Below are 25,704 nucleotides of genomic sequence, written 5' to 3'. Positions count from 1 at the left end.
AAGCCTTATAAGATCTTCTCCAATGATTATTTTTAAATGAGAAACACAAAGCCCTCAATTCATCAGTTTGTACGCTTTCCTCAGAAAACTTTTATTTTAAGATAAAATAGTACCTATTGATTTTATCTGTTTTAAAACATGATCACAAATAATGCTCCCTTGGCTTCAAGCAGCTATTCTCTGAGTATGATATAAAGATGATCTACTTCCCTTGTATTCTGACTAGGCAGTGAGAGTCCTTGAAACAGAAGAAGGCCTGTTAAGGTTAGCCAGGGACATACTGGTTTATCTCCTCTTTGTCAATCCATCTGCACACTCAATCAAAAATATGAAAAATTATAATCTACTTTCAAACATCATTCATAATATTTCACCTAGTAGGAATTGCTCTGGAAAGAATTACAACTTTGTCTCTAAACCCCAACCACCTCCACTTGGTGCACTCACTTCCTAACTGATAGTTTTTCTGTTCTTCTATTATTGGATGCCTTTTTCCTCTTATTTCTCTGGAATTTGTAGACCTTTGAGTCTGAGAATAAATCTTTCACTTGCCCACCAAGCCAGATAATCTCAGGATACTGAAAAGCCATTTCACAGAATCTGCAGGCCATCTGACACTTCTATTTGTATTTGTCAACTGCAAATCTTTCAGGAGGATTAATTAGTCAAAACTCATAAAAGCTCTGAAAGCAGCCAAGCATTACAGAAGTGTGTTTAACATCATTTTCAGATGCATTTTTTCATACCTCATGAATCTCAATGTTATTTGAGGGAAGTAAGAATTAGAAAGATTGTAACCAAACTTTATGTACTAATGGGGGGGGGGGGGGGGGGAGAATGTCACTATGAGCACACAGAGAATTCATAAACCTTTTTCTTTTATTCTTCAATATTTTAACCCAATTTTCTCCTTTTCATAATTTATTCCTACATATGCAATCCAATCTTGGAGACAAATTCCTAATTGAGGAAAAGCCTTTCTTCAATCTCAAGAACAAATACCCATCACCTGCCTTGGAGCATGTTTCCCTAACCTCTTTTCCAAAAGGACCTCCCAATCAAAGTGAACTACTGCTATCCTTTAAAACACTATCCCCATGGCTTCATAGAAACTTGAAAGAGTTTATGAAATAGTGCAAGATGAAATAAGAACAACAATTTATACAATAACAAAATAGTGCAAAAACAAACAGCCTTGAAAGATTTAAGAACTGTGATCAACACAAGGACCAACCATAACTGCAGAGAATTCATATTGCTGCCCAATTCTGACAAGAGTTGAAAGGATCAGAGTACAGAAGATTATCTTTATTTTATACTGCCTAAATCTTATTTATATATTTGCATGATGTTTCCCTTATTAAACTGTGAGCTCCTTAAGGGCAGGGTCTATATTTGCCTTTTTTTATATTACCAGAACTTAGCAAAATGCTTAGCACACAGCTAGTGCTTAATAAATGCTACTTGACTTGATATAGCTACAATTATCTGCCTAGGATAGGTTTGATCATGTTACTCCAATGTTCAAAAACCTACAGTGACTCCCTAAGAAGTTAAAATACAAATGAGTGAGCCTGGCACTTAAAAGTCTTCAAAAATTTGACTTTCAACTTGTATGTACAGACAATTTCTTCTAGTGGCCCTTCACACACTCCACAATCCTGCCAAACTGGCACAGTACATAATTTACCAAAATCAGCATTCCCTCTCTAATTTCAGTGCCTCACACAAGTTATCCCCATATGTGGAAAACACTTCTTCAACTCCATATTCAGACTGCTTCACTTCTATTCAAAGTTAGTTTATATGCCACCTACTTGAAAACTTTTGCTGATCTGCCAAGTTACTAGTGCTCTTTCTCTATTTAAATAGCCTTATAATTACATAGCTATAGACATATCATATCCTCCCCAATACTATGTAAGCTCCTTGAGGGCAGGAATCATTCCATTTTTTGTATTAGTATCCCCAACTCCTTAACATTGTCTTGTACATAGCAGTCAAATAATGTTTATTGAATTGTGTCTGAAAAGCAACCTAGTTGATTTCAAAAAAGGCTCACCACCAAACTGACTGTAGTGTAATATTTATTTATTTGGTTTTCTGACAAAGGCAATGCTTAAAAACTTTCTATTGAGTAACAGAAAAGTATTATCTACACTGACAAAATTACAAAAGAGGTAGCACAGCACTGTAAGCTAAAGAATTGGCCTCAGAATACTTAAAAATACAAAATTATTACAAGAAGTGTATTTGAAGTGATAAAGTCTACAAAGCTAATGCATTCAAAATGCCATTGTATATTAGCTTACTGTTATGAAGGGCTCTACACTTTGGAAAGCACTATCCTCAAAATATCCTTTTAGGAAAATTATTAACCTTGTTTTACAACTGAGAAAATTGAGGCTCAGAAAGATTAAGTGAATTTTCCAAAGTCACTTTGACTAAGAGTTAAAATCAGGTCACAAAAGCACTTCTTCTAACTTTGGTCCAATTACCAAACATCGGCTCCAGATTAAGAGCCTGAGTTCTAATCCAGCCTCAGGTTTTTAACAACTATGGGACCCTGGATAAGTCACTTAACTTTTGTTTGCCTCAGTTTTCTCATTTGTAAAATGGGAATAAAAATAGCACCTGTCTCCTGGGACTGTTGTAAGGAAACAATAAGATGTCAATCATAAAGTTCATAGCACAATGCCTGTAAGCTGTATAGAAACGTTATCTATTACTATCATTGGAGAGAAAATTTTCTTTAGACCGATTATAAACCTATGATTTTCCAAAGGCTGACAGCACTGCAACATATCACTTGAGGAAAATATTTATGAAAATTAGAAAAGGTGAGGTATTTGTGACACCAAATACTCTCAAATATCTGGACCCAGCTTCTCTTTGCAAGATCAGACACTCGTTATATGCTCATGATTTACAAACTTCTCAAATTAAAAACACAATATTTGTGAAAAAGGCATCTACTAACCTTCAGTACTACAGTCAGAAAAACTGTCAACAAGTGAATCTGTATAAGGTTCAGCAGGGCCAATCAATTCAGAACCATCATGAACTTCTCCACCCTGAAAAGAATACATTGTTCATGTTATATTCCAGGTCAATCAGTTAAAAAGTAAAATAGCAAATTAGTAACAACTAAATGATGGCTGCCGTAATTTTGATAAGAAAGTAAAATTAATAAAAGGCTACAGAATAATAAAATTTATGACATATTTCATAACAATATATACTTTATGGAAATTATTATTTTAGGATTAACCAACATGTGAGAGCTAGTCAGGTGACCCAGTAGATGGAATGCCAGGCTTGGAATCAAAAAGATTCATCCTCCTGAATTCTAATCTGGCATCAGACACTTACTAGCTGTGACTCTGGACAAGTCATTTCATCCTGTTTGCCTCAGTTTCCTCATCTGTAAAATGGATTGGAGGAGGAAATGGCAAAACACTCCATTATCTTTGTCAAGAAATCCCCAAATGGGATCACAAAGACAGTTACAACTGAAATGACTGAACAACAAATAAGCAAATGGGTAGAAATGGTAAAGAAAAATCCATGATGATGTATATTTATCTAGAAACCAAGTTTGTTGAAAAAAAATTATAACAACATCATCTGTGAATTCTAATTCTAATCAGTTAAGAACAAACTAATATATTGTTGGTGATAGTGTGAATTGTTCAAACAATTCTACAAAGCAATTTTGGATTATGTTAAACACACACACACACACACACACACACACACACAATATATTTTTCCTACCTCAGAAATGTCCATATCTTTTGACTTAGGAATCCTACTATTAGCATATATCCTAAATTAATCAAAGATCCTATATATAACAAAATTATTTATAGCAGTACTTTTTGTAGTAGGAACTAGAAACCAAATAGAGGCCCATCAAATAAGGCATGGCTAAACAAACTGTTATATAAAAATAAAACATTATAGAACCTTATGAAATTATGAATATAAATATTGAAAAGGATGCAGTTATACAGAATATCCAAAAAGTCTTAGTTCTTATTTTAAGTTATTAGAATGATTTAAAGCTATTAAAAGCATAAAACTATGCTGAGACTTTGTAAATTTAAAAAAAAAAAAGAATGCTATGTAATTGAACTGAACTGAAAGCTTGAACTGAAAAATAGATGAAGAAATGTATCTCCTCTTCCTTTGTTTATAAAGTTAGAGAAATATGGGTGGAGGAAAATGAACAGTCAGACTGATTTTATGCTAGTTCTGCTGAAAGGATTTTAACTCTTTGTTACTGGAGATGACTCACTAGATAAGAAAGAGAGGAGGAATACAGAAATCATGGTGACTTTATATCAATAAAATTTTTGAAGAATTTCTTATTAAAATTTTTAAAATGTCATCTCCTTAGAAGAATTCTTTCTCTTTAGACAGTCAATAAGCATTTATTAGTATCTTTTATATGGTAGGCATAGTGCTAAATTCTAGGGATACAAAAGAGGCACAAAACAATCCATTACCCTCAAGGAGTTAAAAATCTACTGGAAGAGACAAAAAGCAAACAAGTTACATATGGAATAAATAGGAAATAATTAACTGAGAGAAAGCACTAGAATTAAGAAAGGTTGAGAAAGGTAAAAGATAAGGTTCTAAATGGAACTTGAAAGAAACCAGGAAAGAGGGGAAAATGGAAATGAGGATGGAAAACATTCCAGGTATCTTCCAGCCAAAGAAAATGTCCAGAGCTGAGATACAAAATTTCTTGATCATGGAAAAGTGAAAAGCTCAGTGTCACCAGGTCAAAGAATAAATGGCAAGACAGAAGAAGATATGGTAAAAGGGCTTTGAACAAACAGAAATTGTTTTATTCTGTACTGAGTGAATGACTGAAATAAAATAAAAATTACATCCTCAAATGTTTTTAATAGATTTAGTAACTGCTTCTATAATGGGGCATTTTTATGTTTTTTTCTTTTTTTTATTTTTAATAGCTTCATTTTTATATGTTTTTAGCAAAAGTATTTTTGTTTAACCAAATAAGAAATTATGTTCAACAAAAATAGGAAGAGAAAACTAGAATGCAGGCTGTCAGAAATGAGGTTAAGACCAACATTTCATACTGCATTCAACAATAAGCTCCAAACAAATAGATGATCTCAGTGTAAAAGGTCACATCTTTGATAAGCAGGAAAATCAGAAAAGTAAATACCTTTTACAACTATATATAAGAGAAGAATTTTTGATGGGATAAGGGATAGAGAGGATCACTGAAGATAAAGTGGACAATTTTGATTACATGAAATTAAATTTCTACACAAAACTGATTCAAGTAAAATCAAAAGGGAAAACTTCTTGTGAGAGAAGTGATGAATTCAAGATGTAGAATGAGATATATATTTTCAAACACAGTCAATGTAGGAATTTGATTTATTTAAACCAAAAATAAGAACCACAATTATTTTGCAACATCTTGATGAAGAAAACCACCTGATGACCTAATAGTGGACAGGAAACAGAGAAAAGGAAAAAGAAACACATAATACAAAACAAACTATGTAAATCAGATGGTCTTATCCACTGTTATAACAACTGCTTGTTGTCCTAGAATAAGAGATTTTTGAAACCTTGTCTAAATGCTTACCTCAATTCTAAAGTTTTGTTTAAAAGGACTTCTTTCACAATTTTAAAAGTATCTGTTCACTTCTCTTTGTCTCTACCTTGAACAGAGAATGTCTTCTCATTCTGATAACAAATCCTGTCAGCTATATTGCAAATGTTCCTCCAAAATTTCCTTTTCTTTCCTTGAATTACTCTACCTTTCTCTACATCACCCCCACTCCACAAAAGGTATTATTTATCTATCCTAAATTGGTAGAGAATGTGTACTTTAAGCTGTGCACTCTAAGTAGGCCTGAAAAGTTATTAAAACTAAACATATTTGTGGGAAACAGAAGCTGCTACTCTAGTCTTCCTTAGTATGTATACATTGTTTGCCTTCAGTTCAGCCTCCAATCTTAGAACCATTGTCCCTGGACACCCTGCTGAGGGGTATGTCTCTGCCAAAAGGCACCATTCCAACTACATATATTTGTAGTTAAAAAAAAAAAAAAAAAAAAAAGCTTTGTTTTGCTCTTTATGGGAGAAGAGGGATGACATAAAGGATTTTTGGCTTATTGCTCCAGAGTACAAAGGAATGAATATATATATATATATATATATATATATATATATATATATATATATATATATATATAATGTTTTTTTTAAGACAGCCATTGAGGCATTTATTTTATTTTTTAAGAGAGAGAAAATTAACAAAAACGAGGCCAGAAAAGGAGGACGCTTTGAAAATTACTGATCTTATAATACACTTAAAAAGAGAAGTAAATGGTACATAATAGGAACTACCAGTTTTACAGATATGCATTTTTTTCCTATTCTATTATAAACAAGCAAATATTCATTCTATTTGGTATTTGTTAAGAATAAAAGCAAATATAAAATTAGAAGGAAAATGGTGCATTAGAAAAACCTTTGCATCTTGTTTCTTTGACAAAGGTCTCCTATCCAAGATACATAGAAAACTAATTTAAGAACCATTCATCAAGAGATAAATGATCCACAGATACAACCAGGCTGTTCTCAAAACAAGAAATGAAAGCTTAAGAACAATACAAAAAAATTATTTCAAAACACTAATAAGATAAATGTAAACTAAATTCTGAGTTTCTACTTCACTTCTCTAAGATTGACATAGATGATATCAAATGAAAATGACAATTGTTGAAGGGGCTGTAGGCAAACAAGAGATCAATGAACTATTGGTGAAGCTGTGAAATAGTTCACCTATCCATAGAAAACAATTTGGATCTATACCCTAGAAAAAAACTAAACAGTACTCATCCTTTCACTCACTGACACCACTATTAGGTTTTTAATCCTAAAGAGATCAAAAACAAGGGGAAAAGACACAACATACAAAAATATTCACAGTGGCACTTTTGTGTTATCTAATAAAAGAACTAACAACTAAACCAAAGGGAGGAGTACCACTTGGGTAATAACTAAACTAAATTATGATACATGCATATAATGGAATATTACTGTGCCATAAAAAATTAAGAAAGGGATGAATTCAAAGAAATATGAGAATATTTGTGTGAATGTATCCCCCCCCAAAAGGGAGCAAGAGCAGGATTACAATTTACAGGATGACAACAACACTCTAAAAACAATGCTGAATGACTTAATCCTGATCAATGCAATAACCAATCATGATTCCACAAAACTAATGATGAAGCAAGTTAACCAACATGCAGAATGAGACATGTGTGACAATGTAAGAAGTGACATTGTGTTGCATACTGACATGGCCAATGTGTAAATTTGTTTTCCATGAATATGTTTCTTTGATTCAATGGAAGCTTCCATTTTTGTTTTAAATTCAGGAATGTGGGAATAAGTCAAGAATACATTAATGATATCAATGTTTCTCAACTAAAGAATCACAAAAATGAAAAATTATTATAAAAGAAAAAAGAAAAAATTCTAAAGATGTTACTTATCAAATTGCTAAATTTCTATATAAAGCTTCTGATTGGCAATATACCCTAAGAAGCTTTGAAACATTATAAAATTCAACTTATTTAACCCAAAGGAAATTAAAATACTAATGATATATTTTATAGAATTTCACAAAATTATATTAAAATACATAAGGGAGAAAAAGAACATAAGCTCCCTGAAGATTATTTTTATTTTTCATAGTTCGCAACTGCTTAGTTTAGCACTGTACCCAATACATAATTAACATGTGTTGAATAACTGACTCTTTTCCCAATCAGAAGTTTCCATATTACTTTATATTATGAAGAGGGCTGAAGCATGGGTTAAAGTCTTTATTTTTTTCCTTTTCCTTACTTAGGTTCTCTGGAAACTAAACTGGAATGGTCTTGTTAATTTATAAAGAAGCAACTAAGACAATATGACTGATACATAAAATTAGAGTTACAAAGATCTTAGCTAACATCTAGAATTATTTTATGAAACAATCAATGTACCTCTAAGATCAAATCATTTGTAAATACTTGAACAGAAAATGTATACATCAAAACTAAAGAGATAAAAGTCATTCATCTATTACAACTCCCTCATTTTTTACAGATGAGAAAACAGATTCTCAGGGAGGTAAGATAGTTTGTCCAAAGCTACATATACCTAATAGTAAATGGCAGTTAAGATTGAACTAAGACTCTCTGATTCTGAGTTAAATGCATTTTTCACTAAACTGTCTTATCTTAGAAACTGTAGTTCACCCTTCATTTTAGATGAGAACCAATGACATAACAGGGTGATGTCTTGACTTGCAAGTGAACCAGATTTAAATGAGGCAGAGCTGTACACAGTCATAAGTCTCACTCTCTTCCAGAGTCATCAAAATTCAGTGGCAAGACAAAAATCAAGACAACTAGCAATGGTCCAAGATGCAGTGGATGACCTTGATGTCTTCAATATCTGATCAAGCTCTAAGTGCTCCACAGCACCTGCTTCAGCTGCCTTCATGGACAATGGCACAAGCTGTTCTCATCTATCCATTCTGCTAGAAGAAATCTTTACATGCTCAGAATAGATAAGAGTACCAGGCCTGGAGTCAATAAGAACTGAGTTCAAATCTAACTTCAGACACTTACCAGCTAAGTGACCCTAGGCAAATCATAATTTGTCTCCCTCAATTTCCCCATCTGTAAAAAGGGGATAATACTAGTACTTATCTCCCAAGGCTATTGTGAGGATCATGTGAGATAACTGCTATAAAGCACATAGTAGCACAGGGCTTGGCACTATATAAATACTAACTAAAATCAGTAGTAGTAATAATAACCTTCTTCAACAATAACGATGACAAATGTTAAATAAAACATAAAATAGGGAGATATACTTGTCAAAAATTTCCTCTACTTTCGGAGATGGAGGAGATACAAGGCAAAGTTCAAACTGAAAAAGGATCCTCTGTGTATGATCATGAAAATTAAACCCCAGATGGAATGTCCTCCAATGCAGATGATAGTGTGCTAATTTTATCTAACTCCACAATATTACAGAGACTTCTGGGAAAAAATCATCAGCACTAAAAGGACTGTAACTTGATTATTCATACACACACACACACAAAAAAAAAAAAAAAAGACCAAGCAAATGAAGAATGTCTACTATCCCATTTATAACATGTGCTAAATGGACAATCTGTAGAGCTTGTCCACTGGTATATCTATATGACACAGTGAAAATAGAGAATTACAAAATTACAAAGGGAGAAAAGAACAAATTAGATTGAACTCCAAGCTTCACATGAAAGCAGAAATCCATCTTTTTTAACATCAACCCTTTCCCTCACCTCCTTGCACTCTACTTTCCCGTAATATCTTTGAGAATAATAATCAAGGGGCAGCTAGGTGGTGCAATGGATAAAGTACCAACCCTGAAGTCAGGAGGACCCGAGTTCAAATCTGGCATCAGACACTTAATACACCCTAGCTGTGTGACCCTGGGCGAGTCACTTAACCCCAATTGCCTCAGCAAAAATAATAATAATAATAATGAGAATAATAATCAAATCAACAAAATCATTTTTGAAAATGGCATGGCAATCAATTGCCTTATGACTCAATTACTATCCCTCTGAATTTCCTGTCCAAATCACTTCCTCATTGGTCCTCATATGTTGTCCTTCCTTATTAAGATGTAAGCTTCTTGAGGGCAGAGACTATCTTGCTTGCTTGCACTGCATCGTGCCTAGAATCAGTCAGCACTTAATAAATGCTTCTTCAATCATTCAGCATACTACAAGTAATATCATATGGCACTGAGATAGAATAAGAAACTATTTAGCAAATTAAAAATAAAAATCATGATGAGAGCAACAGAGGGGCACGTATTGTGTAAAAGCAAGCTACAACAATAAAGAACTCTGAAGAACCAGAGTAAAATATGTTATCAAAGATTCATGGAACAGGAAAAGAAATTGGACTAGTCATGAAGTAAGGATAAGGAATGACAGATAGCCAACCAGACATCCAATGGGACTAGAAACTGTTGGGAGAAATTAAGGAAGACCTCCAACACACTGGGGAGTTCCCTTCTGGTAAACTTATACAGTACTTTTTATCTACAAGAGGTGCATATTATTTCAGGGGTGAAAAAAAAAAAATATATATATATATATATAAAATGGCTGGATAAACTGAATTTTTTTTTAATAGCTAAAATGATTTCACTTACAAAGGGATCAGACCAGATGATCTCTAAGGGCTCTTCTAGTTATTAAAAATTCTATAGTCCTATAGCTTATGAAATGTTTCTTAATAACTGCTAAGCATCTACTTCAAATACTATTAATTTTAAATTACACATCTTTAAAAATTAAGTAATGAAACTCAAAAGGAATAAGAAGAGCTTAAGACTTCACTGTTATAGAGACCACCTGGTAAGAGAGCTATTTCTAAAAAATTAACTTGATATCTTCACTACAATTTATAGATTTAGAGTTGCCTAGCCCTAGAGCACTGAGGACATAAATGACTTAACACAACCTAAAAAAATGAAAAAATTAAAAACTGCAGATTTCAAGTTTTAAGATGTTTTATATACATTAGATTACAATAAAAAGTGTTTAATAAATACACAAGTTATAACAGACCTTGAAAAAGTCTTCAAGATGTTTACTAGAATAAAGAGCTGGGATATTGGCAGAGAACTGTAAGAGATCTTCAGCACACTGTCTTCTTTCTTCAATCACTGTTTCATCAAATCGCCCTGAAATAGCGATAAAAACCACGCATTCAGAAAGAAGAATTATGGTTTTCAATACTGGTTTACAATAAAGTTCAGAAAAAACCTCCCTGTTCAGCAGTAGTCACAGCAACCAATGAAATGCCTCCTGCTTGCTGTGGCTTACAGTCCTTTGTGCTTAATTCTGGCAGTCCAACAAGAATAAGTATCCTCAACAAAAAAAGGACAGGAGGGATTGTCCTTGATAATGCCAGGGGACGGATAAATTCCTTTTTAAAATGCATCTGGCAGTATGGTCTTGGGCCAGTCACTTCACTCTAGAGAAAGACAATTCTCACAGGGCTGTTGTGAGGATCAAATGAAAGTTCTTTGTAAATGTATAGGGAAAAAAAATGTCAGTTAGCTTCATCATCAGTATCATCATCAAAGTAAGCAATACATACGTAATAATATCTGCTGACGCAACAAGTTTTAGAATAAGGGAAACAATCAATCAACAAATATTAATCTTCAGTGGCTCAGATACTGTGTTAAGCACCGGAGATACAAATAAGCAGAATGAAATAAATCCTGCTAAAAAGAGTTACATTCTAATGGGAAGATCATGTACAAGTCATTTAACCCATTTCCTTTAGTTTCCTCAGCACTGATCCCAAAGGGTTGGTGTGAGGATCAAATTTTTGTAAGGCATTTAGCAAACCTTAAAGCATTATATAAATTTTAGCTAGTTGTAAAAATTGTATTCAAGTGATAATTTCTGATGAGAGTTTTGGATAAATTCATTTATTTTAAAAAAAGAAGGGAAACTACACTAACTGCTAGTATTTTAAGATGGCCAAATAAAATAAATCTCCAGAAAATGCTTAGTTCTAATGCCAACTCTAAAATATGAAGGGTTGCTGACTAGAGGAGGAAACACCATTCCATCACATTCCTTCAACCATGAGTTGCCCTGCCTATCCAGGGAAAAGAGAAATGTCATTCCATGGCCCTTCTTCCATAGCTCTCCAAGCCTGACCTGATAGCCTTTGAGGGCAAAAAACATCATTCCATTGAGTTCCCTTCAGTAGTAACCTGCCTGAACCTGCTCCCACATGAGTACCACTTACAGCTAAATACTGCTGCCTAATGTCCTGAGCTCTCACACTGTGGTCAAATTCTGAGGGATAATGATCACCTACCTGAATTCATTCCTCAATGATTAACATTCCTACCCTGTAACACCATTACCACTAAGTGATTTTTGAATCCCAGATATCCCAGATTCAAATCCAGTTCTCTGTTCCTAACTATCCACCATCTTATTCTTTACATCACTCTAAATCCCACATCTCATGTCTACACTGCTATCTGGAATGCCTGGTCCATAGGTGACAAATTTGTTTTCACCTTAAATCTTTTCCTTTCTCATTCTTCCCAACTTCTGGCTCAGAGACATGACTCCTCCAGATGACAAATACTCCATGGTCATCCTTTCTAATACTGGTGGCACTTTAGAAAATGTGGAATACTACTTGTTCCTATTACTTTCCCAACTACTCCTCTACTACCATTACTCAGTAGCCTTTCCTCGTTGACGGTCAATCAAGATTTTGATAGCTTTTTTCACCAATTTCAAGGATACCCCAAATCTTTCCTCAATTTACTTAGTCCACAGCTCAAAGTCTTTCTCTCCTCCCCATACTTCTGCCTTCATAAAAGTGAACTTTCACATTCATATTGATACACCTTTAAATACTCTAATTTCTGGTAAATCAACTTTTTTTTTCATACGAATCTAAGCCTTACTATTTAATCTGACACTCCACTGTTAGTATTTTTTCCAATCTGTCCTACAGTTGAACTTTCCTATAACTGTTATCTCTCCCAATTAGAGAATAAGCTCCTTGAAAGAAGGGAAAGTCTCTATTTCTATTAGTATTCTCAACATAATACTTGGCATTAAGCAAGTACTTAATAAGTGTTCTGATTCATTGTATTTAAAAAAAAAAAGTCATATGAACACCTTTCATTAAACTAAGTGCTTGTTTTTCCTATGTATAGTATATGAAGTTGTTTTTTGGTTTTTTTGCTCCAGCTGTGATATGGAAATATGTGAAAAAATGTAGATCAAGAAGTTATTTACAATGTAAAGGTTGTGGAGGACCTGAAAAAATTAAGTAACTTGCTCACAGTCAGAAAGGAGGTCTCAGAAGAAAGGGCTTGTACCCAAGCCTTCTGATTCCAATAATAGCCTTTGATCCACTATGCCATTGCAGCTTGTCCTCATATGCTAATAGCAACTTCAAAAATAAGTAAATTTCAATGAAAGCACAAAAAGGCAACATACCTAGTCAATCTGATCCAAAATAAGTTTAAGGTAATAACAAAAATGACCAAGTGATCACTGTCCCAAAAAAAAAAAAAAAAAAAAAAAAACTACATAGATATGTATACACAAAATGTATACATATATACACCTATAGTATTTATAGGTATACCTACATATATGTACTACACATACATATACTATATGTATATGTAATAATAAATATGTATGTGTATGTATTTTAAGTGAATATGACACAGCCAAATCATTCCAGTGATAGATAAGAGATAACAGTGATCATTTCCTAGATGCTAATCTCTTAATATAATCAAAACTCCATTTAAACAGCAGCAAATACAAATCAACAAAGAAAAGATCTAATTCAGTTCCAATTGATCAATGATGGACAGAATATGCTACATGCAGAGAAGGAATACTGGGAAATGAATGTGGACTACTTGCATTTTTGTTTTTCTTCCCAGATTATTTTTACCTTCTGAATCCAATTTTTCTTGTCCAGCAAGAGAACTGTATAGATATGCACACATATATTGTATCTAGGATATACTTTAACATGTTTAACATGTATAAGACTGCCTGCCATGGGGGGGGGGGGGGGGGGGAAGGGGAGAAAGGGAAAAGTCGGAACAGAAATGAATGCAAGGGATAATGTTGTAAAAAATTACCCATGCATATGTTCTGTCAATAAAAAGTTATTTTAAAAAATACTTTTCTTATCACTGTTTTCAATTCCCATGTTCAGTAGCAATGTGTTTTTTTTTTCCCACAAAGAGATGGAAAAGTACAGGTAAAATAATGAAAAGGCAAAACCACATTAGTCCCAAGAGGATTTATTATACGTTGTTAATACCCTTCTATTAAATATTTTGTTAGTTTTTAAGTTGGGCAACATTTTGTTTTCAAAAGACTGTAGAAAAAGAAAGATAAATGTAAACACTAACGCAGAAGATGTCTCAACTTTTTGTTACAAGGAGTCTAGAAATAGGTTATCTCTATCTCATTTAGAACCAATCATAAGGTGGATAGAAGCAACTACACCCAAAGAAAGAACACTGGGAAATGAATGTAAACTGTTTGCATTTTTGTTTTTCTTCCCAGATTATTTTTAACTTCTGAATCCAATTCCTCCTGTGCAACAAGAGAACTGTTTGGTTCTGCACACATATATTGTATCTAAGATATACTGTGACATATTTAACATGTATATGACTGCTTGCCATCTGGGGAAGGGGCTAGAGGGAGGGAGGGAGGGAAAAATTTGGAACATAAGTGAGTACAAGGGATAATGTAAAAAGTTACCCAGGCATGGGTTCTGTCAATAAAAAGTTATAATTATGGGGGGGAAAAAAAAAAGAAGCAATCATAAAGGCCTTTCTTATGTTTTCTTCAGTGGGTATAAATAGTAATATTTTAGTCATCATAGTTTTCCATACATAGTTACCATATAGGTAACAACTAGTTACCAGTGAAAAACACATGACCACCAAGAAGTAGCCTTATTTTTCTTTTAAATCAATCAAAGTTTCAAAAGCGAATAACAGCAAAACTTCTTTTTTGTCCTTCAAGACATTGCCCAGAAGGGCAATGCTATTCATGTTAACTTCCTCAGGGTTTTTGTGTAGCTAACAAGATCAATGAATGACCAATAATTCTCTCCACACTACTTACACAAAAATCTTACTACTATAAGTTATTGGCCTTACCATAGTAATAAAGTATTACAAATGGAACTGCACAAGATAAAGAAATGGATTGCTCATTTATTCAGATTAATACCATACTTTCATTGTATAACATGTAGTCATATGAGCAAAATTGAAAATAATTGTTAATTAAAATTAACTTAGATCCTCTACCAATTTAGAAGATACTTCCATCCTCTGACATATCTCTTGTTCCAAAATTTATAATTACTTCAAGTCAGCCAGTATTAAAGGTAAGCAAGATCTAGATGAGGTCTTTAACAAATCAGAATAGTTTCTAAACATTAAAGAAAATATGTTCTTGAATAGTTGAGAATCATAAATTGTTGTGCTAATAAACTTTCAAAACTATGTCTCCAACTATCCTCTAAAATCTTAAAAAAAAAAAAAAATACAAACAATTCAAATAAAAATTTTAATCTACTCTCAACCTATCAGTGCTATTTTCTCCCAAGGTTTAAATTTAATAAATATTATTTTAATTTGAAATATGAAAAAAAAAACTTTCTGTAACCTCAAAGGTTAACTCTCTTATTTCAGTCAGTAAAAAAGTCATCAAACATTTATAGACATGCTATATTCTTGGCAACGTCATGAACTATCCTACCAATATGAAAGGCAATAGAAAAAAAAATATTACTTTATACATACTCATGCTTTCCTTTTATAGAATATTGTGCCAAATAAAACAATGAAATGAAATCTTTCAGAAAATAACATACTCACTAATTTGTCAGTTCTGGACTTTCAAAACTGCCTAACTGAAAACTAGCACTGAAAATTAATCTATGACATCTTCTCACTAAATTTCTTTCCATGTTTCTAGCAGCACTTTTTGTAGTGGCAAAGAACTGGAAACTAAGTATATGTCTATCAGTTGGGAATGGCTGAGTAAATTATGGTATATGAATGTAATAATGAATATTATTGTCTTATAAGAAACAATCAGCAAGTTGACTTCAAAAAGGCTTGGAGAGACTTACATGAACTGATCCTAAGTGAAGTGAGTAGAACCAAGAGAAAATTGTACATAGCAACATCAAGATTATGAGATAATCAAGTGTGATGGACTTGGCTCTTTCCAACCATGAGATGATTCAGATTAATTCCAAAAAATTTGTGATGGCGAGAGCCATCTGTACCCAGACAGAGAATTGTGGAGACTGAATGTGGATTATTACATAGTATTTTAAGTTTTTTGTTTGCTTGCTTTTTATTATCTTTCTCATTTTTCCCTTTTTAATCAGATTTTTCTTTTGCAGCATAATAAATATGAATAAAAGAATTGTACATTTTTAATATATATTGGATTGCTTGTTGTCTAGAGGAGGGGATGGGGAAAGAGAGAAAAATTTGGAACTATGTGTTCCTGGCTCTTGGGCTCACTTCTAGTCATTATATTACACTGCCTCTGTGTCATAAAAGTGGGTTTATGTTCTATTGAGTATACATAGTAAAACTTAAATTAACTAGAATGCTTAGAGTTGACTGTTTTGTTTCTTTCTAATAAAAGTGGAGTACCAAAAAATCCAAAATAATTGAGGATAAGTTTCCAACCAAAACATACTAATGAGCATCTATAATAAATCCCTATCCATGCAGCCTAAACTGGGCCTAAACATTCAGACTTCATACAATATCACTAACAGAAGAAAAAAGGAGAAACATAGGTAATGGGATAGAAAAATCATAAAAGGGTGAATCTGCCTTAAAATTTAGAATGGAAAGCAAATTCATAATTTTGCTTTTGTAGTCAAAGAAGGTTTTTGAACAAAGAATAAGTTTCAATTTTCCTGGTATTTGTATGTTATTGTAGCATTATCACAATCTTTGTGACAGTTGTTTTAAAGGGGAAAACATAGAAAGGTGTTATTTTTACAAGAAGCTATTGAATATGCACCAAGTGTGCCTAGAAGGTATGAACTTTAACCAGCCTTCTCCCAGGCAAATACTCATCTTTTGGAAAATACTAAAAACTTACACTCTGATGATATTTCCCATTAATAATTAGAAATAAAGGTAGAAAATATATTTAAAGAAATATAAAGGCTTATCTTTAAATTATAAACATTTCTCTATTAGCAAGAATTCAGGTTCAACTCTATCCAGTGTGAGCTACTTTGCCCTGGCAGCAAACCAGTAGATCAGCAGAGAAAATATAAACACAGAGGGTAAAGCCATCAACCCGGGAAACACTGGGGTCTCTTGGGACATGACCACACCCACCCAGCACCAGGAATGACCCAGCATGCTCTCAGAGTTTCAGAAAGTGGCCACTGTGCAGGCAGTGCAGCCATCTGTTCCACCATTGCTTCATTGCTACCTCCGGTAGTCTGAGGAAGCTTGGTAACACCACACTATCCAAAAAGCAGACTGCATTTGCTTTTTTTTGTTTGTTTGTTTTCTTTGATTCTTTTTTGTCAAAATGAGTAAAAAGTTAAAGCATATTCTAACTATTGATAGCTTCTATACAGATAGAGAGCAGACTTCAAACCCTGAGGAGACTAAAAACATATTGTTTCCAGATGACTCACCAAAGGGGGATATGTTCTGATCCCCACCACACAAGGCTCTCATAGAAGAAATTAAAAAGGCTCTTACACGAGAGTTAGAAGAAAAATGGGGAAAGGAAAGGGAAGCTTGGCAAGAGGGTCTGGATAAGTCATCCCACTCATTTAAAGATAGAGTGGATAAAGAAATCAAATCCCTGAAAAACAGAATTAGTGAATTGGAAAAGGCAAACAATTCCAAGGAAAACCGAATTAGAGAATTGGAAAAAAAAAATAGCTCTCTAAAAAATAAAATTGGCGAAATGGAAAAAAATTCCATAGAACAAAATAACTCATTTAAAAATTCAATTGAACAATTACAAAAAGAAATATAAAAAGTAAATGAATAAAATAACTCATTAAAAATCAGAATTGAATAAATGGAAATGAATGACTCGAGGAGACACCAAGAATCAGACAAACAAAACCAAAAAAAGAAAAATTAAACAATTGAAAAAAAGGTTAAATACCTACTTGGGTAAACAACAGACCTGGAAAATAGATCTAGGAGAGATAATCTGAGAATTATTGGACTTCCTGAAAATTATGATGAAAAAAAAAGAGCCTAGACACAATTATTTTTCAGGAAATCATCAAAGAGAACTGCCCAGATGTTATAGAAACAGAGGGTAAAATAGACATTGAAAGAATTTATCGATCACCTACTGAAAGAGATCCCAAAATCAAAACTCCAAGAAATATTGTGGCTTAATTCCAGAATGATCAGACCAAGGAAAAAATACTATAAGCAGGTAGAAAAAAAACAATTCAAATACAGAGGAGCCACAACAAGGATTACTCAGGATCCAGCAGTGTCCACATTAAAGGATCAAAGGGTCTGGAATCTGATATTCTGAAAGGCTAAGGAACTTGGCATACAGCCAAAAATAACTTACCCAGCCAAAATGAGCATTTTCTTTCCAGGAAAGAAAATGGACATTCAATGAAATAGGTAAATTTCATCTATTTCTGACAAAAAAATTGGAACTAAACAAAAAGTTTGATCTCCAAATATAGGACTCAAGAGAAACATAAAAAGGTAAAAAGAAATCTTGGGAACTATATTTATTTTATGTGTATATATAAAAAATACATGTATAATTTGGTTTTACAATTATGATATAAAAAAGAAACTAGAGGTGGAAAGGAAATTGTGCCAGAAAAAGGGTAAAGTGGGGGTACTACATCTCACAAAGAGGCAAAGGAAACCTAATATATCTGAGGGAAAGAAGGGAGGGAGATGAACATAATGTGTATCTTACTCTCGTCAGAATTAGACATATTCGATTTATGGTGAAACTTCTCCCACCTCATTGAAAACTGGGAGGGGAAAAGAGAAAAGGCAAGGAGTAAGCTAAACAGAAGGAAATACAGAAATTGTGAGGAAATGGGGTAAGAAAAGGGGAGGAACTCTAGGGTGGGGGAAGAGATCCTAAAAAGGGAGGGCTGTGAGAGGCAAGTGGTGCTCACAAGTTTAATACTGGGGAGGGGGGTAAGGGGGAAGGAAAGGAGAAAAGCAAAAGCAAAACAAGATATCAAGAAATACAGAATGAGTCATTTAAACCATAAATTTGAATGGGGTAAATTCCCCCATAAAGCAAAAGTGAATAGCAGACTGGATTAAAAGCCAGAATCCTAAAATATATTGTCTACAGGAAACACAGTTGAAGCAGGGCAATACATACAGAGTAAAGATAAAAGACTGGAGCAGAATCTACTAAGCTTCAGGTAAAGTAAAAAAAGCAGAGATGTACATCCTGATCTCAGATCAAGCAAAAGCAAAAATTGATCTAATTATAAGAGATAAGGAAGGGCACTATATCTTGCTAAAGGGTAGCATAGATAATGAACCAATATCAACATTAAACATATATGCATCAAGTGGTATAGCATCTAAATTCTTAAAAGAGAAATTAAGAGAGGTGCAAGAAGAAATAGATACCAAAACTATAATAGTGGGAGATCTTAACATTGCACTCTCAGAATTAGATAAATCAAACCACAAAATAAATAAGAAAGAAGTCAAAAAGGTAAATACAATTCTAGAAAAGTTAGGTATGATAGATCTTTGGAGAAAACTAAATGGAGACAGAAAGGAGTACACTTTCTTCTCAGCAGTTCATAGACCTATACAAAAACTGACCATATATTAGGACCTAAAAACCTCAAATTCAAATGCAGAAAAGCAGAAATAGTAAATGCATCCTTTTCAGATCATGATGCAATGAAAATTACATTCAATAAAAAGCCAGGGGGAAAATAGACCCAAAAATAACTGGAAATTAAATAATCTCATCCTAAAGAATGATTGGGTGAAACAGCAAATCATAGACATAATTAATAATTTCATCCAAGAAAATGACAAAAATGAGATGTCATACCAAAATGTGTGATGCAGCCAAAGAGGTAATAAGAGAAAATGTTATATCTCTAGAAGCCTACTTGCATAAAATAAAGAAAGAGAAGGTCAATGAATTGGGCTTGCAACTAAAAAAGCTAGAAAAGGAACAAATTAAAAACCCCCAGTCAAACACTAAACTCAAAATTCTAAAAATAAAAGGAGAGATTAATAAAACTGAAAGTAAGAAAACTATTGAATTAATAAGTAAGAGTTGGTTCTATGAAAAAACCAACAAAATAGATAAACCCTTAGTAAATTTCATTAGAAAAAGGAAAGATGAAAATCAAATTATTAGTCTTAAAACTGAAAAGAGAGAACTCGCCACTAATGAAGAGGAAATCAGAGCAATAATTTTGAATTACTTTGCCCAACTTTATGCCAATAAATTCGATAAGTTAAATGAAATGGAATACCTTCAAAAATATAGCTTGCTCAGATTAACAGAGGAAATAGTAAATTGGTTAAACAGTCCCATTTTAGAAAAAGAAATAAAACAAACTATTAATCAACTCCCTAAAAAAAATCCCTAGGATTAGATGGGTTTACATGTGAATTCTACCAAACATTTAAAGAACAATTAACTCCCATGCTATATAAACTATTTGAAAACATAGGGATTGAAGGAGTCCTACCAAATTCCTTTTATGACACAGACTGATAGCTAAACCAGGTAGGCTGAAAACAGAGAGAAAATTATAGACCAATTTCCCTAATGAATATCAATGCTAAAATCTTAAATAAGATATTAGCAAAAAGACTACAGAAAATCATCTCCAGAATAATACACCATGATCAAGTAGGATTTATACCAGGAACGTAGGGCTGGTTCAATATTAGGAAAACTATTAGCATAATTGACTATATCAATAACCAAATTAACAAAAACCATAAAATCATCTCAATAGATGCAGAAAAAGCATTTGATAAAATCCAACATCCATTCCTAATAAAAACACTTAAGAGTACAGGAATAAATGGACTTTTCCTTAAAATAGTCAGGAGCATCTATATATCTATTGGAACCATTCCCAAAAAGATCAGGAGTAAAACAAGGTTGCCCACTATCACCATTACTATTCAATATTGTATTAGAAATGCTAGCTTCAGCAATAAGAATAGAGAAATAGATTAAAGGAATTAGAGTAAGTAATGAGGAAACCAAATTATCACTCTTTGCAGATGATATGATGGTATACTTAGAGAACCACAGAGATTCTATTAAAAAGCTATTAGAACTAATCCACAACTTTAGCAAAGTTGCAGGATACAAAATAAATCCACACAAATCCTCAGCAGTTTTATACACTACCAATAAAATCCAACAGAAAGAGATACAAAGAAAAATGCCTTTTAAGATAACTGTCGATAGCATAAAATATTTGGCAATCTATCTACCAAAGGAAAGTCAGGAATTATATGAGCAAAATTACAAAACACTTTCCACACAAAAAAGTCAGATCTAAACAATTGGAAAAATATTAAGTGCTTTTGGATAGGCTGAGGGAATATAATAAAGATGAAAATACTACCTAAACTAATCTATTTATTTAGTGCTATACCAATCAGACTCACAAGAAACTATTTTAATGACCTAGAAAAAATAACAAGAAAATTAATATGGAAGAACAAAAGGTCAAGAATTTCAAGGGAACTAATAAAAAAAAAAAAAAAATCAAATGAAGGTGGCTTAGCTGTACCTGATCTAAAACTATATTATAAAGCAGTGGTCACCATTTGGTACTGGCTAAAAAACAGACTAGTTGATCAGTGGAATAGGTTAGGTTCACAGGAAAAAACAGTCAATAACTATAGCAATCTAGTGTTTGACAAACCCAAAGACTCCAGCTTTTGAGATAAGAATTCATTATTTGACAAAAACTGCTGGGGAAATTGGAAATTAGTATGGCAGAAACTAGGCACTGACTCATACTTAACACCATATAACAAGATAAGATCAAAATGGGTTCAGGATTTAAGCATAAAGAACGAGATTATAAATAAATAAGAAGAACATAGTATAGTTTACCTCTCAGACCTGTGGAGGAGGAAGATTCCTTCTCGTTACCAAAGAACAACTAGAGATCAATATTGATCACAAAATAGAAAATTTCGATTATATTAAGTTAAAAAGCTTTTGTACAAATAAAACTAATGCAGACAGGATTAGAAAAGAAGCAATAAACTGGGAAAACATTTTTACAGCTAAAGGTGCTGGGAATTAACTTTATCTTATAAGAAATTAAGCCATTGTCCAATTGATAAATGGTCAAAGGACACAGACAATTTTCAGATGAAGAAATTGAAACTATTTCTAGTTATATAAAAAGGTGTTCCCAAAACAGTTCCAATAGAGCAGTAATGAGTTGAACCAGCTACATCCAGCGAAAGAACTCTGGGAGATGACTATGAACCATTACATAGAATTCCCAATCCCTATATTTTTGTCCACCTGCATTTTTTATTTCCTTCACAGGCTAATAGTACACTATTTCAAAGTCCAATTCTTTTTGTATAGCAAAATAATTGTTTGGACATGTATATTTATATTGTATTTATACTTTAAAATATTTAACATGTATTGGTCAACCTGCTATCTGGGGGAGGGGATGGGGGACGGGGGGGAAAAATTGGAACAAAAGGTTTGGCATTTGTCAATGCTGTAAAATTACCCATGCATATAACTTGTAAATAAAAGCTAAAATAAAAATAATAAAAATAAAATAAATAAAAATAAAATGGTGTTCCAAATCATTATTTATCAGACAAATGCAAATTAAGATAACTCTGAGATACCACTATACACCTATCAGATTGACTAAGATAACAGAAACGATAATGACGAATGTTAGAGGGGATGTAGGAAAACTGGGACACTAATACATTGTTACTGGAACTGCAAACAGATCTAACCATGCTGGGAAGCAATTTGGAGCTACGCTCAAAAAGTTATCAAACTGTGCATAGCCTTTGATCCAACAGTGCTACTACTGGGCTTATATCCCAAAGAGATATTAAAGAAGGGAAAGGGATCTGTATGTGCAAAAATGTTTGTGGCAGCCCTTTTCGTAGTGGCTAGAAAATGGAAATTGAATGGATGCTCCCCCCCAATTGGAGAATGGCTGAATAAATTGTGGTATATGAATTTTTTGGAATATTATTGTTCTATAAGAAATGACCAATAGGATGGATACAGAGAAGCTTGGGAAAACTTACATGAACTGATGTTGAGTGAAATGAGCAGAACCAGGAGATCATTATACACTTCAACAATAATACTATATGCGGATATATTCTGATGGAAGTGGGTATCTTCGACAAAGAGAAGATCCAATTCAGTTCCAATTGATCAATGATGGACAGAATCAGCTACACCCAGAGAAAGAACACCAGGAAATGAATGTGGACCACTTGCATTTTTGTTTTTCTCCCCAAGTTATTTTTACTTTCTGAATCCAATTTTTCTTGTGCAACAAGAGAACTGTATAGCTCTGCACACATATATTGTATCTAAGATATACTTTAACATGTTTAACATGTATGAAACTACCTGCCATCTAGGGGAGAGAGTGGAGGAAGGGAAGGGAAAAGTTGGAACAGAAGTGACTGCAAGGGACAATGTTGAAAAATTACCCATGTATATGGTTCTGTCAATAAAAAAACTATAATTAAAAAAAAATTCAGGTTCAAAAAAAGGTTATCATAAAAAACAAGAGGCAAAAACAAAATGAATGTTAAGTATAGAACTGGGCAACTATGTATGTGATGGTGCTTTGCACAACAGTAAGTATGTGTCCTTTATAGTCTAGAATGAATACTTTCCATTGTGTTACAGAATACATTAGCTCAAATTCTGTCTCCTCTAGACCTCAATTTCAAGAGTCCCCAAAGCTACCCCAAAGAGTCAGTTTCAGATTCAAATAAGTTCTAGAAAATCTACAATTGAATGGGAGCATAAGCTTCCCACATAGCCTAGAAACTGCCATAAAAAAGATAATTTCTGAGTAAAAAATTTTTTAATAAATGAAAATATAAGCAGGGATCCTAAAATCAACTTTTCCCCTAAGCATTTTCCCAGGCCTGCCTATTCTGGTTTCACTTTCCTCCCTTCTCAATCAGTCTTGTTCTTGCCACTTACCAGTTCAACATTCCATGGTCCTCTGCTCTTAAATCTTTTAGCCCTCTGTTCTATAAATTCTCATGCTTTGCAAAAACACAACCTTACATTATTCTCACCACATGCCAACCCTTTTCCAACTCATGTGCTGTAAAACAGAGCTAGACGACAAAGTCATACAATCATGCTGACTCACTGCTCTAAAAATCTCATCTCAATTGGTCCCTCACAGCAGCAAGGAAATACTTTTACTCCTTGATTCCATATCACATTTCATAAAGAAGCTGTTTCAAACCTCTTCAACTCTCTTCAAGCCTGTCATAGTAACCCTCTTACCCCATCCTCCAGTCTGGAAACCTCACCTCATATTTTATTGAAAAAAGAAGCCATCTGCCTCCTGACATTGCTTTTCTCCCCAACATCATTTATATTCTCTTTTTCTGTACTCAGCTCTACTAAAGAGGGATATTAAATCATTTAGACATAAAGGGTGATATAAGCAATTTTTTTCTTTTGATGTGTGCATAAATTAGATTGAAGTGAGACAAAGTTGCATGAAGATGTTGGTCTTACTTTCTCTTCCAATCATCATTAATCAGTGGCAGGACAGTCATGAAGACTAATGATTGCTCAGGATGCAATGGATGATCTTGCAGTCTTCAATGTCTAACTAAGCTCTAAGCATTCCCCAGTGTCCATTTCAACTGTCTTCACAGCTGGTGGAGCAAATTGTTCTCATCCATCCATTCCACCAGGAGAATTCTTCACATGCTCCAGGCAGACACCTTCCTCAACCTCGTTTAGCCCATCTGTCAAAATGGTTTACCAGAGTGTGCCTACTGTGCATGCTACAACTTCTTGGAGCCACAGGTGAGAATCAGATGGATCAAGTAGACACTAAAGATCAAAAGCAGACCTTACACCAGGAATACCAATCTTCCTGAACACACTCTACATTCTTAAATAAATTAGAGGAGTATGGAAAAATGTAACTGTCAGATTTATGGGTAAGGGAAGACTTTATGACCAAATAAGAGATAGAATCACATGAGGGAAAAATGGATAATTCTGACTACATTAAATTAAAAAAGGTTTGCACAAACAAAACCCATGTTGCCAAGATTAGAAGGAAAACAGGAAAGTGGAAAAAAATTTACAATAAATTTCTCTGAAAAAGGCCTCATTTCTCAAATGTGTAAAGAACTGAGTCAAAATTATAAAAATAAAAGTCATTCCCCAATTGATAAATAGTCAAAGGAGATGAACAGGAAGTTTTCAAAAGAAATCAAAGCTAACAATAGTCACAAGAAAAAAAATGCTCCAAATCACTATTGATTAGAGAAATGCAATTTAAAATAACTCACTTCCATTAGACTGGCTAATGACAGAAAAGGAAAATGACAGCTGTTGGAGGGGATGTGGAAAGAGTTGTGAACTGGTCCAAACATTCTAAAGAATAATATGAAACTATGTCCAAAGGGCTATAAAACTATACATAATCTTTGACCCAGCAATACCACTACAAGGTCTGCATCCCAAAGAGATCAAAGAAAAAGGGAAAAGAGGTATATATACAAACATATTTCTAACAACTCTATTTGTGGTGGAAAAGAATTGTAAATTGAGAGGCTGCCCATCATTTGAAGAATGACTAAGCAAGTTGCGGTATATGATTATGATAGAATACTGTTGTTGAATCATTTCAGTCGTGTCCAATTCTTTTCGAACCCATTTGAGATTTTCTTGGCAAAGATACTGGAGTGGTTTGCCATTTCTTTCTCCAGGTCGTTTTATAGAGAAGAAACTAAGGCAAACAAGGTCACACAGCT

The 25,704-nt window shown here is 33.4% G+C and overlaps 1 protein-coding gene across 5 annotated transcripts in view; it reads right to left on the bottom strand.

The window, feature by feature from the left end:
* RPS6KC1 (ribosomal protein S6 kinase C1) overlaps positions 1–25,704 on the bottom strand; it is a 208,398-nt gene that overhangs the window by 138,672 nt on the left and 44,022 nt on the right. For 4 of the 5 annotated variants that reach the window (XM_031937352.1, XM_031937354.1, XM_031937353.1 and 1 more), the window contains 2 exons: positions 10,688–10,803; positions 2,981–3,074 (listed from right to left, as the gene is read on the bottom strand). In XM_031937352.1, the coding sequence (XP_031793212.1) occupies positions 2,981–3,074; positions 10,688–10,803 (210 nt within the window). Of the gene's footprint in view, positions 1–2,980; positions 3,075–10,687; positions 10,804–22,974; positions 23,006–25,704 lie in introns of those variants that run through there. The other variant, XM_031937357.1, reaches the window with a different exon arrangement.

Source organism: Sarcophilus harrisii, chromosome 4, assembly GCF_902635505.1.
Source record: "Sarcophilus harrisii chromosome 4, mSarHar1.11, whole genome shotgun sequence".
Lineage (NCBI taxonomy): Eukaryota > Metazoa > Chordata > Mammalia > Dasyuromorphia > Dasyuridae > Sarcophilus > Sarcophilus harrisii.
The sequence above is the reverse complement of the archived record's forward strand: the minus strand, read 5'-3'. Positions and strand labels throughout refer to the sequence as shown.